Source organism: Borostomias antarcticus (assembly GCF_949987555.1).
Source record: "Borostomias antarcticus genome assembly, chromosome: 12".
In the NCBI taxonomy this organism is placed as follows: Eukaryota; Metazoa; Chordata; class Actinopteri; order Stomiiformes; family Stomiidae; genus Borostomias; species Borostomias antarcticus.
This window is the reverse complement of record NC_140245.1, coordinates 17,947,712-17,964,907: the sequence shown is the minus strand read 5'-3', so window position 1 is coordinate 17,964,907 and position 17,196 is coordinate 17,947,712. Positions and strand designations below refer to the sequence as shown.

Sequence of the window (17,196 nt, the reverse complement as noted above, 5' to 3'; positions counted from 1 at the left end):
ATCGATGAAAACGGATGAAACTTTGCAGATACATCAGTCCCAGTGAAAATCGGATATGTCATTGGTGACGGAAATGGGCGTGGCAAAACGGCTCAAGAGCGCCCCCTGGAAAGTTTAAAATGGCGAGCCCCACCTTTCAGTTTGAGGTAGGCGAACGAAATTTGGAGGGCATATGTATTTCATCGAGACACACTAAAATGTCTCTTGGAGCTATACCCAACATGCAACAGGAAGTCCGCCATTTTACTCTTAATGTGCCATTTTCCCCTTGCTTTTACCATTTCCATGCCTCGTACTTTAACAAACTCCTCCTACAGATTTCATCCGAACAACTTCATATTCGGTCAGCTTCATCTTAAGACCTTTGTGATCAAAAGTTATCAAAAGAATTGAGTTTTCACCAAACACCATTGCCGTGGCGCCCCGCCAAAGTTTGACATTTCGCCATAAAACACGAAGTCCTCATAACTCCTCCATACATTATCCAATTTGTCCGATATATCTCACGCTTCATGACGGTTCTGTCCTGAACACATCTATGTGTCAGTATTGCGTCATACTTATAGCGCCACCTATTGGTGAAACAGAAAGTCCTCATAACTCCTGCATACATCATCCGATTTGCACCAAATTGCTGACGCTTCATGAAGGTCACCTTCTGAACACATCTATGCGTCGGTATTGAGTCACACTTACAGGGCCACCAACTGGTGAAACAGGAAGTACTCATAACTCCTACAAACGTTATCCGATTTACTCCAAATTGCTCATGCTTGATGAAGGTCGCATCCTGAACACATCTGTATGTCAGCATTGAGTCATAATTATAGCGCCACCTACTGCTTACAGGAAGTCCTCATAACTTCTTCATACTTTGTCCGATTTACACAACATTTCTCACGCTTCATCAAGGTACCGTTGTAATGGAAATTACTGATCTAGTAAAAAGGATTTACCAAGATTCGCTCAAAAGGTTAAGTCTGGTTTATTGTGAAAACATACGAGCGCAAGGACTTCCTGAACAACGCAACAGAGTGGTTTATTCAGCGAAGTCCCGCTCTGGGATTTGCTGTGCCTTATATGCAGTCAAAACACAGGTACGGTCCTTCCAGGATGTGATTGGCTACTCTATTGTACGTCATATGAAATGGCAGGCGTGGCCAAGAGTACAGACATGTGACATGAGAAAAAGGCGGCAATTGGGGACAAAGGATGGTTATTCTGTTGTAGACAGATGCGGCCATTTTGTATGTTAGCACAGCTATGTGAATATTTGGGGGAGGTGATGAATTACAAAAGGAGAGAGAGAATAAAGGTTTAAGGTGTTTGGATGTAAATTCCTCAACACCGTCCTGTACACATCTATGCGTCGGTATTGAGTCACGCTTAGAGCGCCACCTACTGGTGACAGGAAGTTTCTCTCAGTACTGGACACCAAAATAGCACACCCTTTAACGCCGCCGCACCCCGACACACGTGGGTTGCGAGGGCCCGCTCACTGCTGCTCGCAGCCCTAGTAATTATAATGGACTTTCTTATGAAATTCTCACTCACTCACTCAATTACATTCAATTCAATGCGGCTTTATTGGCACGACCATACACAATTAAGTATTGCATAGCAAAACACAAAGCACACAGCACAAGGTAGTGCAATTGTATAATACAACCAAGTAACACTCTATAAAATACATATAACAATTAATAATAAAAACAAAACTTGGTAACAAAACAGGAATCTAATATTGCTGGGGAAGTGTGTGTGTGGGGGGGGGGCATCACATTCTCACATATTAACAATAGATAGCATAACTGAAGAATATAGGTAAAAGTCCACAGAGTCTTAAAGTCAATGTAATGCTTGTTTGTGTGTTTTTGTGCTCATGTAAACAGTCTGGAATGTGCAGTGGAAGGGATTGAAGGAGACAGCTGATGCTGCTGTGGCCGTTCAGGGTAGTGGGTGTCAAGAGGTCACACTTAGGCCACAGGGGGGGCCTCTCCTCTGGGGTATTAATGACACATCTCTATGGGACACTATAAACAGACACAACCTAGACTGACAACCAATGGTGATTAAGATATCATGTTAGGGTGACAGGCGACATCTGTATGGTCACTCCTCCACCAATCTAGCTTCACCTAAACGGGCAGGCTTAGGCGTGGGGGCTGGGCCGAGAGAGCACTATTTAACGTCTCAAGCAAACCTTGAGACTTTAATTTGGAAACGGTAGGCAACTCGGACGGACAGATTCGCTGCTCCCAGCAGGCAGGCCCGCTGATAACACCATGCGGGAAGGGAAGTCTAAGACCTTGACTTCGCGCCACAGCCGCAGCCAGCAGAGAAGCAGGGAGAGACGAGGGAAACATCCCAGTGTTCCATGTGATTGTATCTTTGTACAATAAATCTATCATCTGTCGCCGCTTCCAATCCTGTGTTGGGTGATTTCATCAATGACTATCACAACAAGAAGGCTATTAACATCGTGGGTCCTAATTAGATGGTGCTGCAACTCTTATCAAGGCTTACAAAAAGAATACACAACGCAGAGCAACAGAAGAAGAAAAACGCCAAAAGCCAACAATAACCAAACCAAAACAACAATAATAACCCTAAATATAGCAACAGTGTGTGTGTCACTCTCACACACACACTCTCTCTCTCACACACACAAACCCTACCTCCCCCCCACATACGCTCTCTCTCTCACACACACCCTCCCTCATTCACACACTCCTGTCCCAGTACCTGCAGAACATTTTCTAAGAGTACTAGAGGAACTAAGACGAACACATTTTAATCAAATAGCGGAATGGAATGTTACTGACATCGTCCACAGTTGGAATGTATGTGATATACATTCCAACTGTGGACGATGTCAGTAACATTCCAGTGTCACAGTTGGAATATATACTGTTGTCACAGTTTGAATGTATATCTCTTATCATCACAGAGTAACACAAAGAAGCCCCTTTCCCTACTGATCTGATCTAGGAACAGTGTGAATGGTTGATATATGATTGAGGGAGAATAAAACTGGGTCCAGATCTGTGAAATAGTAGCTCCCCTCCCCCTTGGTCAATTCGAACAGAATTACCTTTACAACTCACTTGAAACTTGAAGTGGATCAAAACGAACTCAACAAATTCAAAATTGCACATTACCCATGAGGATTTTTTGACTCAAGAATTACATTTCAACTGACTTCAAAGCATTTCACTCCAAGTACTGAGTAAATCATAATGTAAATAGAAATGGACTTGACTCAGACCGCTGCTTCTGAAGAGCATCCGTCTTGTACCTCCTGGTCTACAGGTCAGAGGTCATAGTAGTCTAAGTGAACGGTCTACAGGTCATAGTAGTCCAGGTGAACGGTCTACAGGTCATAGTAGTCCAGGTGAGCGGTCTACAGGTCATTGTAGTCCAGGTGAGCGGTCTACAGGTCAGAGGTCATAGTAGTGGAGGTGAGCGGTCTACAGGTCATAGTAGTCAGGTAAGCAGTCTACAGGTCATAGTAGTGGAGGTGAGCGGTCTACAGGTCAGAGGTCATATAGTAGTGGTGGAGGTGAGCGGTCTACAGGTCAGAGGTCATAGTAGTCCAGGTGCGCTCCGGAGGTAAAGCTGTCCTCCAGAAGCACCCTGAGCAGCTAGGCGCGGGAGGCGTGGCAGGTGAGCAGCTGGCCCTGGGCGTGCAGCGCCGTGAAGGACTGCCTGAGGCCGGGGTCGGCGGTGCTGGTCCGGGCCGCCACCTGGAGAGAGACGGTACAGGGGAGAGAGGGGAGATGGGGGTTGGGTACTGATTCGTATTCATATTAAGCCATTTAGCCCAAACTTTACTGATCCAGGTTCCAATCTCAACAATCCATTTTTGAAATACAGGATGGAATCACTTCATGTCAGTTTGTCCAAGAAAGCATTATTAACCGTTGAATGACCCCTCTCCACCTTGCCTCGTGAGACTAGCGCTAGACTAGAGCACGCTGTTACTCGCAAATCAGCCTGGATACTCTCCATAGAAAACATTTTGAGCCTGATTGGAAAACAATCTCGCCAATCAGTGTTGGTTCTGAGGAATGTGAAATACAAACAGCTACGCTGGGCGGGTTTATGACAGTGAGGAGCGGTTGAAGTTAGAGTGTGAGGTAACACTTTATTTGAAGGGGTGTGCATAAGACTGACATGACGCTGTCATGACACTGTCATAACAACGACATGACACATGAAGAATATTTATGAATGTTGTCATTGAGTGTCATTCGGTCATTTATGTCATTTTTAATGCAAAGTTGACATTGCTTGAGATGTCTTTGTTATAACAACTTGACATAAACCAAAACAATATAACCTGTCATAAACATGACAGGTTATATTGTCTATATACATATACATATACATCTCCCCTCTCTCCCCTGTACCGTCTCTCTAGTCCTGCAGGCCTAATTATCCAAAAAAGGGGTGTGCATAAGACATTATGTAACACTGTCATGACACTGTCATTGCAATGACATGATACATGAAGGAATCTTTAGGAATGTTTATGACTGTTGTCTTTAAGTGTCATTCAGAATTGACATAGCAGGCCTTATTATCAAACTTGAAGAAACTAACTAGGGATTATCATACACATTAAACTGTCATATGTGGTTGGGTGTGACATTGGCTGTCATGAGTCCATTATAATCATGTCATTAATATTTCCCTTGACCCCAACTGCGAGAGAGAGACGTGTCCCAATGTTGTAAAATTGCCCCTTACGTTACTTTAAGAACGGTCGTTGGACGAACTATGAGCTAGCTAACATAGTTACACTAACATAGTTACAACCAACTGCCATTCCTACTACAGTCTTGTAAACCTCTTTGTTATAAGCTAGCTAATAAATACAACCATGTCCACAATGTTAGTCATTTAGACAAAAGATTGGGTTGTCATAACATCGATATTGGTATAAAATAATTGAAAATCTCGATTGTGGTTTAGCTGTTCTCAGCCGTGATAGCTGGCACTAGCCTAGCCAAGTTGCATGATTAGCAAGTCGTGGAATGAAAGGCTGCAATTTCAACATTGTTAAATAAAGATTAAATAAAGAAGAAAAAAACGTTTGTAAAAAACCAAACCGTTTGGAAATCGGTCAGAATGTCAGCGAGTTATGAGTATTTTTGTTTGTGCAGATCACTTACCTTACATTATTATATCCAGAGTGATCCAGAGCGACCCCGTCCCAAGATGGCCGCCTGTGAGTTACGTCTGTGCAAAGCCCCATCCACCCCCTTGGTTGCAGCTGCCCCATTTGATTCCTGAGGCGTTTGATTTCATCTACCAATGCATGGACTTCCTGTTGCAGCTGCGGTGTTTGCGCTGGTGACAGGGCTGCAGCTTTCTCCTTTTCAGGGTTCTCATCAGCCCAAGAAATGCGCCTGACTTTTCTTCTCCCCTCCGCATCCCGACCCAGGGTTGCCTTATAGTTATGTTTGTGGGCCTCCACAAGCTTTTGGGCTTCTGCTAGTGTGTATGGATCCGCGTTCAGAACTTCATAGGCAACCTGCTGGTTGCGGAATCCTTTGAGGAACGCATCCGCTACTAGCTGTTCCTGCAGCCCTAGATCAACACCAGGGTAGGCTAGCGTGACGAGCCAGCGAACCACTTCAGCAAACTCAGCTGAGGACTCCTTCTGCTGATGAACCTCACTGAGGCTACGACGAGCAGTGGAAGGTGGAACGTGCTGACCATAGCGTTGTTTCAACTGCTCCGTGAGAAGGAGATAGTCCTCTCTTACATGTACTGGCAGGGAACAAATTAAGCGTACTGCAGAGCCTCTCAGCCGCTCGTGAAGCCTGTCTAGCCTCTCAGTAGTGTTCCAACCTTTCTTCTGAGCCATTCTCTCAAAGTGCACGATGAACGTGCTCCAGTCCTCACTTCCATCGAAGAGGGCAAGGAGCTTTGTGCTGTGGCAACATGGAGATGAATGGGAGTGACTCTGGAAGCTACTGTTATCACTCGGCGCAGGGCTGTGGTTCTCTCTAACAGTATCGGCACGTCTATTAATGATTGGGTTGGCAGGGGTGGTAACCATAGCGGGTGATGCGACATCACCCCTTCTGGTGGAGTGCCGCCGGCGAGCGGCTGGGTCTGGTTCTTGGGTCTCCTGTCTAGCGGGGGCTGCGTTGAGCGAGCGTTGACGAATCACCTCAAGCTCTGGGGTGAAATCCAAGGTTTGCCGTACGGTTGGGTTAGACTGCCCCCCGGCAGCGATGTTCCTTTGATGTTGAGGGTCAATTGGAGAGAGGATAGGAGGACCCGGGGAGATAGAGGACATTACTCCCACATCCTCACCGACAGACAGACAGGATGCTGTGATTTGGTCTCCTGCACACGCTTGAGTGTCTCTACAACCAACTGCATCATCTGCATCTGCATCTTCATTTGCTATTCATGCATTCGTTCCTGTTGTTCCATGAATACTGGCAACCATGCAGGTGTTTGCTGTGAGCACACATCCTCTTCAGTGCTTTCTTGGTTACACGCTCCTTTTGCATCCATGTTTATTTTTATTTTATTTGTATTTCTTAGTTTTATTTAATTTAATGTATCTTTTCCAGATGTAGGTAAGTGCTTGCTGCGCTTCCAATAAGCTGTAGGCTGTTCTTTAGAGAAAAACGGCAGCTGTGAACGTCTCCCTTCCTCTTAAACAGAGACGGTGGTCATTGACCTAATCAAAATGGCAGGCGCAACCAGCTACCGGTGCAGGTGGCCACACACGTGATGCGTGCAGATGCCGCGGAAACAGAAGCTAGCCATTAGCAGCTTAGCACACAAGGCTACTCGCAGCAGTCTCCCGACTTATTTCTTCACTCCAACAATCCCACTTCTGACACCAATTGTCGCGGGCTTGTTTCTACTTTTCATACACTTAGCTGGCAGAGTTCCGTGGGTCAAAAGGTGCCACGACAAGCAGGGGAATAGCTAGCACAAGTTAACTAGACTAGCTAACCGTAGCTACTAGCGGACTCGTCACTACGACTCACCGGCAGACTGCAGCGGGGAAGGAAGCAGGTCACTCTCTCTGGTTTGCTGTCACTCTCTCTGAGACACGCAGCATGCAGGATAGTGCTTTAGAGCTGTAGTCCCGGAGGTCTGTGGCACAGGCGGAGGAAGGCTCACTCAACGACCATACAGTTAGACATCCAGAAAACAACTGCCCTACTCTGACGGGATGTTGGATTATCAGGACCCCCGTGCAACCCCCAGAGCCAATAAGAGCACACTATGCTACGGTAACCAGGAAAACCCTAGGCTACAGGGCCAGCACCTGTTCTAATGACTACGCTCAAAGGCTGCTCTGTGCCCGCGTTACAGTATCATTACTATGAAAAGCCTAGGCTCGTGTCGTGTTGTGTTATCAACGTAATGTGGCTTTTATTCATATGCTACAGCCCGTGATGCTTCACGGGATAGCCTATAAATGAATAGGCCTACAACATAACATTATATTATGACACAAATGGGTCAATTCACAGACACATCCAAAGCAATTATTTCGTGATTAGGCTACGGTGGCGATTGATTACGTTTAAACTGTGTGACACATTGGAGGGTTTCTTGCAGCGACCGATGTATTTATTATTCAATATGTCATGCGTTTCGCAGACTTTCCCAAGTTTCATCCCTCTGCCATCGGAGTTGCGTTTTCCCGTTTCTCCAGAAACTTGCTTATCGTAGTTACGGGAGGGTCGGAGTGTGTGTAGAGTTGCGCACACCTTCCGCCAACTTATCGTTAAGCTTGTTTTTTATAAATACGGAAAGTTGCTTAGAAAGTTGCTCAGCATGGGTTACGCACGCTTTTGTACTTACGCAACGTTTATAAATGAGGCCCCAGGTCTTGATTTCGTCTTGATTTGATTTGTTCTTGACTTCCGTAAGCTAGAATCATTTTACCTGGCCTACAATGTTAACACAGCGCTCACACGCTTGCGTTTGATGCGTGTCCGTCAACGTATGGCGGAAGGCGTGTCTGCCGCACGCAACAACAAGCAATCACATTGTCCGAAACTGCGCTCGCAACAGCCAGAAGATTGTCCGAACCTGCTAGCGCACACTATTTTGAAAACCCACCTATGAAGGTATTTTTAGTGCAAAAGTGCTGAACACCTGTATCAGTGGAATTGTAGTCGTAGAAAAATAGTCACACATGCGTAACGAAAATTTGCACACTTGTAGGAGGAAATTTTGTAGTCAAAGAGAAACGTTGCACACTTGTAGGATTTATTTACTCTCTCATACAAACACAACAACAACAAATCAGCAGCTAAGGGTACACGCATTTATGTCTGTGGGTACACGAATGACTTTTGCACCAACTGTCTCAGGGGTGGGGCACTGGTCAGAGATTGGCCAATCAATGGAGCCCTTGTACACGTCATTTAGCGCCTCCTAGCCTCGCGTCACCAGTCTCTCCTCGGGAAGGAGAGCCTGGTATCTATTTACTTCACTGACTTAAGCCCGCCCCATCATCCGGCTCGAGCTTGTAGAGCCCGCCTCCAACATCCGCTTGTTTTTTTTCCATAACCGGTAGTACTCCTCGCATCTTCTTTTACAATTTCCGTCGGTGTTATGCTTGGTGATGCCATCACGAATGTTATCTACTCGAAACTTCACCATGTGCAGCCTACAGTATAAATATTACAACAACTGTTCGTCTTCCAGTCCAGACGCTTCCGCTCTAGACCGGCGAAACAACATCGAGGCAACATGAACGTGGTGCCCGCAGGTATTGGGTACATCCTATCCTGCAAACAAACAGCGATTGTCCTCCATCTTGGTATCGAAAAATGTGAAAATCCCGCCTTGCGATGACGTCTTTCTCCGTCAAGACATCTGATGGGTCGGCAGCACCAGCAACGCATCTGAAAGTTGAACATTTCTCAATTTTTGACGCTAGCAACGCAGGCAACGCAACGCACCGGGACAACAATGGAACCAGAATGCCATTCGGCTGCAGCATGGATGTATTAATAGGCTGCAGCCATTGAAAGTGAATGGCATCCGTCAATGTTGACGCATCAAACGCAAGCGTGTGAGCGGCTAGTCAGTGAATAACGAGCAAGTAAGACCGGTGTCAACGGACCGTAACGTGGACTGTATTTTCATGAGGACTGTAGGGGGCGACGGAGCACTACCAAAATGCTAAAGACGGATGAAAATGAAGCGATATGGCAGAATACAAGACGCATTTAAGTCAAAAACAGTCTGAAAGTCGTAGTTTTGTGGCTTCTTTCACTGAAAAAAGGCGCAAAAATCAAGTTTTATTTGGATTTGTATGGGTAAGCCAGGCTTAACCTTGCTTATAGGAGCAATCGCCACTGGTAGGGGTACCAATAATTTGCAACACTTAATTGTTCGACAATTTAATTGTTCCTACCAAAACGTAAACAACTATAATTCCACACCAAAACGAAGTCCATCACAAGAGTATGCTATGACAACTCGTGCTCAAACACCACAACGCCTTTTATCAAACTGAAAATAGCTCTGCCAGTGCTAACCATCTCTGGGCTAGTGTATCGCATTCATAAGCCATCGGTCTGACACCATAATAAGGGGAAGCTTTTGTCAATGACATGCAACAACAGGTCCTTATCTCTCACATAGCAGCAAATTCACACACATTGCCACAATGATCAATCTGAAATGCATAAAGCTGCAAAGCAGGACTCACCATTTCATTAGGTTTTGCTAGCCGTTAGCCATCTCCGACTCCCCGGGCCTTGAGTTAGCTAGCTAACACTAGCTAGCGTGTTAGCTAGCACTAGCTAACGTTAGCTAGTTATCATTAGGCTTCATTTCCTGAACTTAGCTTTAGCTTAGCGTGCAGCCAGGTTATGGGTTACTGTTTACTTCAGATATTACTCTACATTTCAACCAGACATTCCAGTGAAACCAGGTAGTCAAAATAACTTATCTGATATAAAATGGGCACTGCAAATGCTTAATGGCTTGTAGCCACAAGCGACTCCAGTTCTGAAAAGGCCGGTTTCCTCTCGAAACGAATAAAGTTTGCCACTAGAGCACCAATTTGCACACCCGTAGACGCAAGGCAGAGACATCTTGATGGTATATAAAATACTATTATTTCTCACAATCTTCGCGGTGCTAGGCAGTAGGGGTGTGCCGTAAGCCCACTATTTGTATTTTTATATGTATTTGACAGCTACTTATTCGGATTCGTATTCGGAAGTGGGCGGGGATTAAACCGGAAGTCAGTTCAAAACGGTTTAAACTGAGGGGAAATGCCATTTCTTTAGCCTAATATTAATTGGCTATCAGTGTTGCCAACTCTTCAGTAAGGGAAGTAGCTATTGGCTGTCCCAGAAGTCGCTATAAGTAGCTAGATGGCCGGGGGGGTGAAAATACAAACTAACTATTTACATAGGTTATTTACAAACCTTTTTGTTGTTGTTGCTGTAGCCCAGGGGTGGCCAACCCGCGGCTCGCGAGCCGCATGCGGCTCTTTGCCCGTCAATGTGCGGCTCCTCCATCCACCCCCCCAAAAAAGTTGGCTTGCGGCTCTTCCATCCTTTCATTAAAAAATAAATTCATTCATTCCATAAGAACGTTTCTCTCTCTCTAGTTTCGCTGTGCTTTTCCCGCCCATTTCAGTTTATTGCAGATTTGTCATAAAATCATGATTCGTTTCGCTAGTGAGGAAGTCGCGTGAGAACCACTTCAAACCAATCATATAGGTAGCAAATCACCTTGGTAACAAAATTATTAGGTGCGTTTAGATGGGACAGTTTGAATCGGTTTCAAATAGGTTTGGAAGACCAAACCGATTGAAAATATGTCATATAAACACCTCAATCCGACTGAAATGCCCCAACCCGATTAAAATTCCAATCGCTTTCAAGGAGGTAGTTTAAACCTTTTCGAAACCGTTTGGTCCGTCATGTATACTACCTTGAAAGGGATTGATGCTGCGTTCTGCGTTCATTTTGCGCATGCTCAAGACTTGACTAATCAAGGCATGCTCGACAGTTCCGTAGTCAGCTGTTTGTAACCATCGTAACGCAATCACTCACGGCTGCGTGTCGCATGTAAACATCCAACCAGTTTACTTTGTATCCCATGTATACGCTCAAGATGAAATTTAGCTTGAAATCAACCAGATTGAAAAATATTTGTCATGTAAACGCACCTATTGTAAACAAAATAATTTGCTTTGCGTGGGTCATTCTCTTTTAAGACAAAAGCTAACGTAGCCTAGGCTACTGTACACAACCAAAGAATGGCTGGAAAGAAATGCGCAGCTAAAAGAAAATATGAAGACGAACACAGGACATTTTTTACCCGAGTGGGAAGAGTAATTTTTTCTTCATAGAACGTAATGGTAAGCCATTCTGTCTGATATGCCAGACATCATTGGGACATTTCAAAGCCTCAAATCTCGAGCCCAGTCCAGCCCAGTCCAGCCTAACCCAGTCCAGCCCAGCCTAACCCAGCCCAGTTCAGCCTAACCCAGTCCAGTCCAGCCTAACCCAGTCCAGTCCAGCCTAACCCAGCCCAGTTCAGCCTAACCCAGCCCAGTCCAGCCTAACCCAGTCCAGCCCAGTCCAGCCTAACCCAGCCCAGCCCAGTCCAAAATATATTATGTCAGAAAATATCTTGTTGTATGTATTAATTTTAAATAAATTAACTTTAAATGTATATTTAATGGACAATAATGTTTTTCTTCTTATTTTAGACTGGGGTGCCTTGGGATTTTAAGTACTTATGAAGGGTGCGGTGACTGAAAAAAAGGTTGAGAAACGCTGGTATATATGGTGTGGCTCTGGGTGGTACCACAGTCATTTTTGTGGCTCTTCGTCTCTGACTGGTTGGCCACCCCTGCTGTAGCCTATACAACATTTGACTTTTTTTCTCTTTTTTTACAGTGCAACCCTAGTAGCCTACATCAGCCATGTGATGATGATGGGCATTGAAAAACAATCAAAAATCCAAAAAAAAAAAATTGTTGCTGTATAACATTAGCTTTTTTCTTTTAAACAACGTAGGTCTGTAAACCTAAAGAATAACGGAAAATAATATAGCCTACAGGGCTTAATTTCCTTAATTATAACGAAGCCTATTTAAAAACGTAATACGACATGCAGGATTGTGCTTGTAGCTATGATTGTAGCTCTGGTCTTCAATACGATTGGTTGTTGCGGGAGGGATCCCAGCGCGTGTGGTGTGTGTGTGGGCGAGAGAGGGCGTGAAGGCAGCAAAAAAAGTTTTCTCTCATCGTGACTCGTGAGCTGAGCTCGCTTCCTTGTCAACAAAATAATTCTCCAAATGACCAGAAAAAGTAGCTAGATTTGTCACTAGTCGCTTTCCATGAAATTAGACACCAGGGGGGTCTGGAAAGTCGCTAAATCTTAAATTGGCATCACTGATTGCTATGCTTTCAGCGCATCAGAATTATTGTTTATATATTATTATTATTATTATTATCATGAATTATGAAGTATAATTCCTCATCATCATCCTGTATGTTTTTATTTTAACAAACTATGAAGTGTCAGAACCCCACCACCACCCTTAACTGGGGGACATTCTACATTTAGTTAGAAACTCAAAAACATTTTTCTAAATCAAAATATAAGTCCTCATAGCAACTTTGATAGAACAGCTATAGTAGCTCTATTTCTCTAATATATTATCTGCAACCATGTGACACAGGCAGCGTGGTGTAGCCTACTAGTGATGGTTTTCACAAACCCAGCAATAAACATATTACTATAAATATAATTGAAATTAATTATAAAATGAAATGTAGCCTAGGCTATAGGCTAATAAGCCGAGGAAAATGACTATAGGCCTATAGCCTACTCAAGTTTAAACAGTGCTTAAACCATGGGTAAGTAGGATATTGTAGTGAAATTATTCTTATTATTTTTTCAATCTGTTTAAATAGTTTATTATTGTTAGGCCTATATAAGGAGAGAAGGACTTTGATTAGGCTATAGCCCACTAGACTACTCTGTTGTGCTGATAACTTAATGGCATGGATCAAACATTTGATCAGTTGTGTTTAAGTTGTTAAAATATACTTTCATAATTATTTCATATTTCAAAATACCCGGATATTATATAGGCTAGTGAGAGGCTGAGCATGCGTAGCTGAAATAGCTAGCGTTAGCTAGATATACTACACTGAGCTAACAAGCTAGCTACTGGATCCTCTGCTCAAACAAACACTACAGTTCACATAGGCTATTGCAGCAGGTAGGCTATGACAAGAAAACAAAATCCAATAACTGTCTCAATAAACCAGTTAACTAGGGACAAAAGCCCTCGGTGCTGGTGCTGGTGCTGGTGCTGCTTACGTTCGTTGCCTGCCTACTATCTGACTCCTCAGCCCGCTCCAAACTTTCTCTCCCTCTCCACGTTGTCTAGACATCTAGACAGACAGCAGGTGCTAGACTGCAGAACGGCAGGTCAACAACAGAGCGAAGGGACAACCCGACATTCGCTCTTCTAGCCAACGCACAAAAACGATTTACCGTAATGACGCTAATGTTTGCGCAAAGGGGAATTGGCTGTGGCCCACGTGACTTGTATTTCCGAATTGAAGGCTGACTTGACCGCAGTTCCTTAGCTAAGGTAGCCTATACCTTTTTAAGGGCGGTCTGAATCCATCGTAAACTGTCCCTTAGCGATCCGCTCCGTTCATCCCATTATAGTTTTAGCCCGATTAGTTTATAGGCTACTTTTAAAAAGGAGAGTTGCAATATAGTGCACATCTATCTACCCTACCTGCTCAGATTACATCATCAGGGTACAATTAACTTTATAGAAATTTATGATGAAAAGTGTTTTTGTAGTCTACATAACACATCCCTAATAATACTGATAATGCTTTTTTTTTTTTATTGTATTGAGCCAAAAATAATATAGGGACTAGGCCTATCCATAATATAAATCCAATCTGTGAACAACAATATTTTCTTATGTAAAGGGGCAATTTGATGGGTTTTCTGTCTGTCTGTACCCCACCACTAGGCTATATATTGTAGGATACCGACATATATTAGGCGAATTCAATGAAGTCTTCTAGACCCATAGTAGGGTAGAGGTTTAATTGATTATAATAATTAAGGTCCCCTTCTATTACAATGCATCCTGCGGATGGAATGGAACCAACGGCGACGCTCTCCGCGTAGTCATTTGGTTCATTTTAATCATTTCATCAGGACCAACTTCAGTCCTCTGGATTTCCTCTCGGACAGTGCCATCCTCAAACAGTCCATCGGGGAGAGCTTACGGGAAACGTAATGTAGGCTGCATGTAGGCTACTGTGCTTCTGCCTGTAATTACTGCTCTCTTATTGTACCCTGTGATGAGACCAAAGACAAATGCCCAACCTTGCTTGGATAATAGTTAATAATCTATCTCCTCTCATACGGGTACTGTTAGTATATCTATGCATCTATGGGCAGAGCGATGTAGTTCCCCAGAAGAGGCTGCCCCAGCGGCGAGAAAGAGGTCTGCTCATCATCCCGCCATCAGTATCTCACATGTGAAGCAATCACCAATCAGTTGCCAGATGGACATTGACGTGGTCAGATCATCTACACACCGCTCCTCAGGGACCCCGGGAGAATTCCTCACGGTAGCCACCTCACGGTTTGGGAATTCAGCGTGCTTTACGCACGTGTTCATCCATCTGGATTTGGTTTCCCAGGTGTCACAGGTGTCACACGTCCCTTCTTACTCGTATGTATATGGAGGCCTGTGATAGGCTCGAGGTTACGGTATATAGTCCGAGAAACGCAGCTGGAGGCAGCCGCAGCCACGGTAAAAGAGGTGCGCACTCTGACACAAACAATCATTTTCCCGACGCAATGACATGTTTCTTTACATTAATTCTATACGTCAAAAGGGGCCTACAGTATAACATTACATGGGAGGGTGGGGAAACAGCCCAGAGCAGAGGAGGGTTGGAGGAACAGCAGCGCATCAGAGCACCAAGACGCTCCTGCGCGAGGACAGCAGAGAGCAGGCAGGCAGGGCAGGACTCGTCTTCACCATCCCGAGAAGAGGCGAGTAGGCTATCACCATCTGCCCGCAGGACCGGGACGCGCCGTGTTGGAGGCCCTCCTGAACTCCACGGTGGATACGCACTCGGACAGCCCGACTGTTAAGACCAAGTTTGACACCAAGAGAATGTCCATCCCGCGCCCCCACGTCGATAAGGACCCTTCCGTGGATATCACATCGTCTACGGACCGGGCGAACAGGAGTGTGCACCCCCGGGTGGTGTCTCCGATCTCAGACACAGACAGCGATGTAGAGGTCGGTTCTCCTCCGTCCCCGGACAGCCGCAGTGCGCCACACCGTTGCCAAGGTAGTCCTATATGGTTCATATTCCTCTAGTCTGGTAGATAGATTAGCCTACTGTATAACATGTAGGTCTGTGGTTCATATTCCTCTAAGAGGAGTCTGGCAGATAGACTGTATAACATAAGCCGTCTCTGACCATTATCAGCATTAGCCTATTCAAAAGCTTTACAGTGAGTAGACAAACTAAGATGTTCTTTTTTCTTTTTATAAACCACCTATTAATAAACTTTTGTATTCATCTCTTCTTATTGTGTAAAGCACCGTGTGCTACATTTGCTTGTATGAACATATAAATAAAATTGACTTAAGTAGGCTTATAAACTTCTTCAATAAACTATAAGCTAAAACAAAAGCCCTATTTGAGATGATGTGGTGATTTATGGTCTATTTAATATTAAATAATATTTAATATGTTCATGATATGAACATTTAGAGCAGGAGGGGAACATAGGCCTATAGCCAGCAATGATATTACACAAATGTGTTTATTATAGTAGCTACTTTTAATTATTGTCATGGGGAAGAAAACGAATGGGTTTAGGTTTTTGCCTATAATCTCTTTGTTTCTAAGGATTCTCTGACTGCAACTCTGGATCCCCAAACACCTTGAGCTCAGTCTTCATGAACGGCTGCTCGAGCTCGGAGGTGAGACGGTACCGCACAGTTTTCACGAGGGAGCAGATTGAGAGACTGGAGAAAGAGTTTTACCGGGAAAACTATGTGTCGAGACCTAGGAGATGTGAACTGGCCGCGTCTCTGAATCTGTCCGAGACAACGATCAAGGTATGTTCCAATGTCGGACAACAGGCTACATGGAAGGAAGGTTTTCAGAATTTGAATTATGTGGAATTTCATGTCAAGATGACAATTGTGCTCAACATGAATAGGCTATACACTGAATGTCTAAATTGAGTCAGGTCAATTTGAATAAATGAATTGTTAATTAAAACAAAAAGTCTTATTCATAGCCTATAGCAATCTGCACTGAACGAATAAATCAAACACATGGTAAGAATGAGCTATGAGCTATGAGCTAACTATCAGAATGAAACCCGACCATCCACCCACAGCTTGGGTGTTGCAGCTGTCCCTTGATGTTGGTTCTGTCTTGCAGGTCTGGTTCCAGAACCGGAGGATGAAGGACAAGCGGCAGCGCCTGGCCCAGTCCTGGCCTCACCCCGCCGGCCCCAGCCTCTACACCTACATGATGCCCAGCGGGGTCCCGCTCCCGTTTCACCCACACCTGCCGCTCGCTTACTACCCGCACCTGGGCGGCACGGCAGCGGCAGACGCTTCCACCTCCTCCCCTTTCATCACATCGATATGCCCACTGGACACTTTCCATGTGTACCCTCCTTACCTGGAGGCAGAGCTGCTGGACGGTCTCAGCAGGTGTCCATCGCTGTGCCAGCCACCGTCGGGGCTCGCCAGCTCTATAGCAGTGGAACGCCACATCGCTGGTGCCCTGCGATGGCGAAGCAGCGGATCAGAGTTCACGTGCACAGCTGCGGACCCGAGGTCAGAGAGTGGGTTTCTGGGCCGGAGAGAGGAGCTGAACCGAACTGGACCTGTGTCTCGTCTAGGCCTGCCTCTGCTCATTCCACACCATTAGCATTCCTGTAGGTTATCTCACACCTCCCCTGTCTTTTCTGGTGGATTCATCATTCACATGGACTCAGCTTCTCTAACATGCACAGTCAAAATGTGATGAGACATAGCAGCTCGTATAGGTGACACACACACTGCACACCTGACTGGTCTTCCTCTTGGATGAAGTCAGATCTAGTCTGTCCGTCCGGAGGTGACATGGCAGCAGAGTCA

General features: G+C 44.9%; 1 protein-coding gene and 1 long non-coding RNA gene across 2 annotated transcripts; one reads left to right on the top strand and one right to left on the bottom strand.

Annotated features, from left to right (window-relative positions):
• Positions 1–2,972: 2,972 nt before the first annotated feature.
• On the bottom strand, positions 2,973–13,459 carry LOC311316448. The gene is made up of 3 exons (XR_014630708.1): positions 13,359–13,459; positions 7,023–7,131; positions 2,973–3,746 (listed from the first exon to the last, which is right to left on the bottom strand). It is a non-coding gene; the product is annotated as an uncharacterized lncRNA (long non-coding RNA).
• A 1,291-nt stretch (positions 13,460–14,750) lies between these two features.
• LOC311315762 (homeobox even-skipped homolog protein 2-like) lies at positions 14,751–16,987 on the top strand (the record flags this gene model as incomplete). The annotated part of the gene is made up of 4 exons (XM_084446461.1): positions 14,751–14,838; positions 15,104–15,379; positions 15,947–16,158; positions 16,490–16,987. 4 exons carry the CDS (start codon positions 14,751–14,753, stop codon positions 16,985–16,987), a joined length of 1,074 nt encoding a protein of 357 aa, XP_084302587.1.
• Between the last annotated feature and the right edge of the window lie 209 nt (positions 16,988–17,196).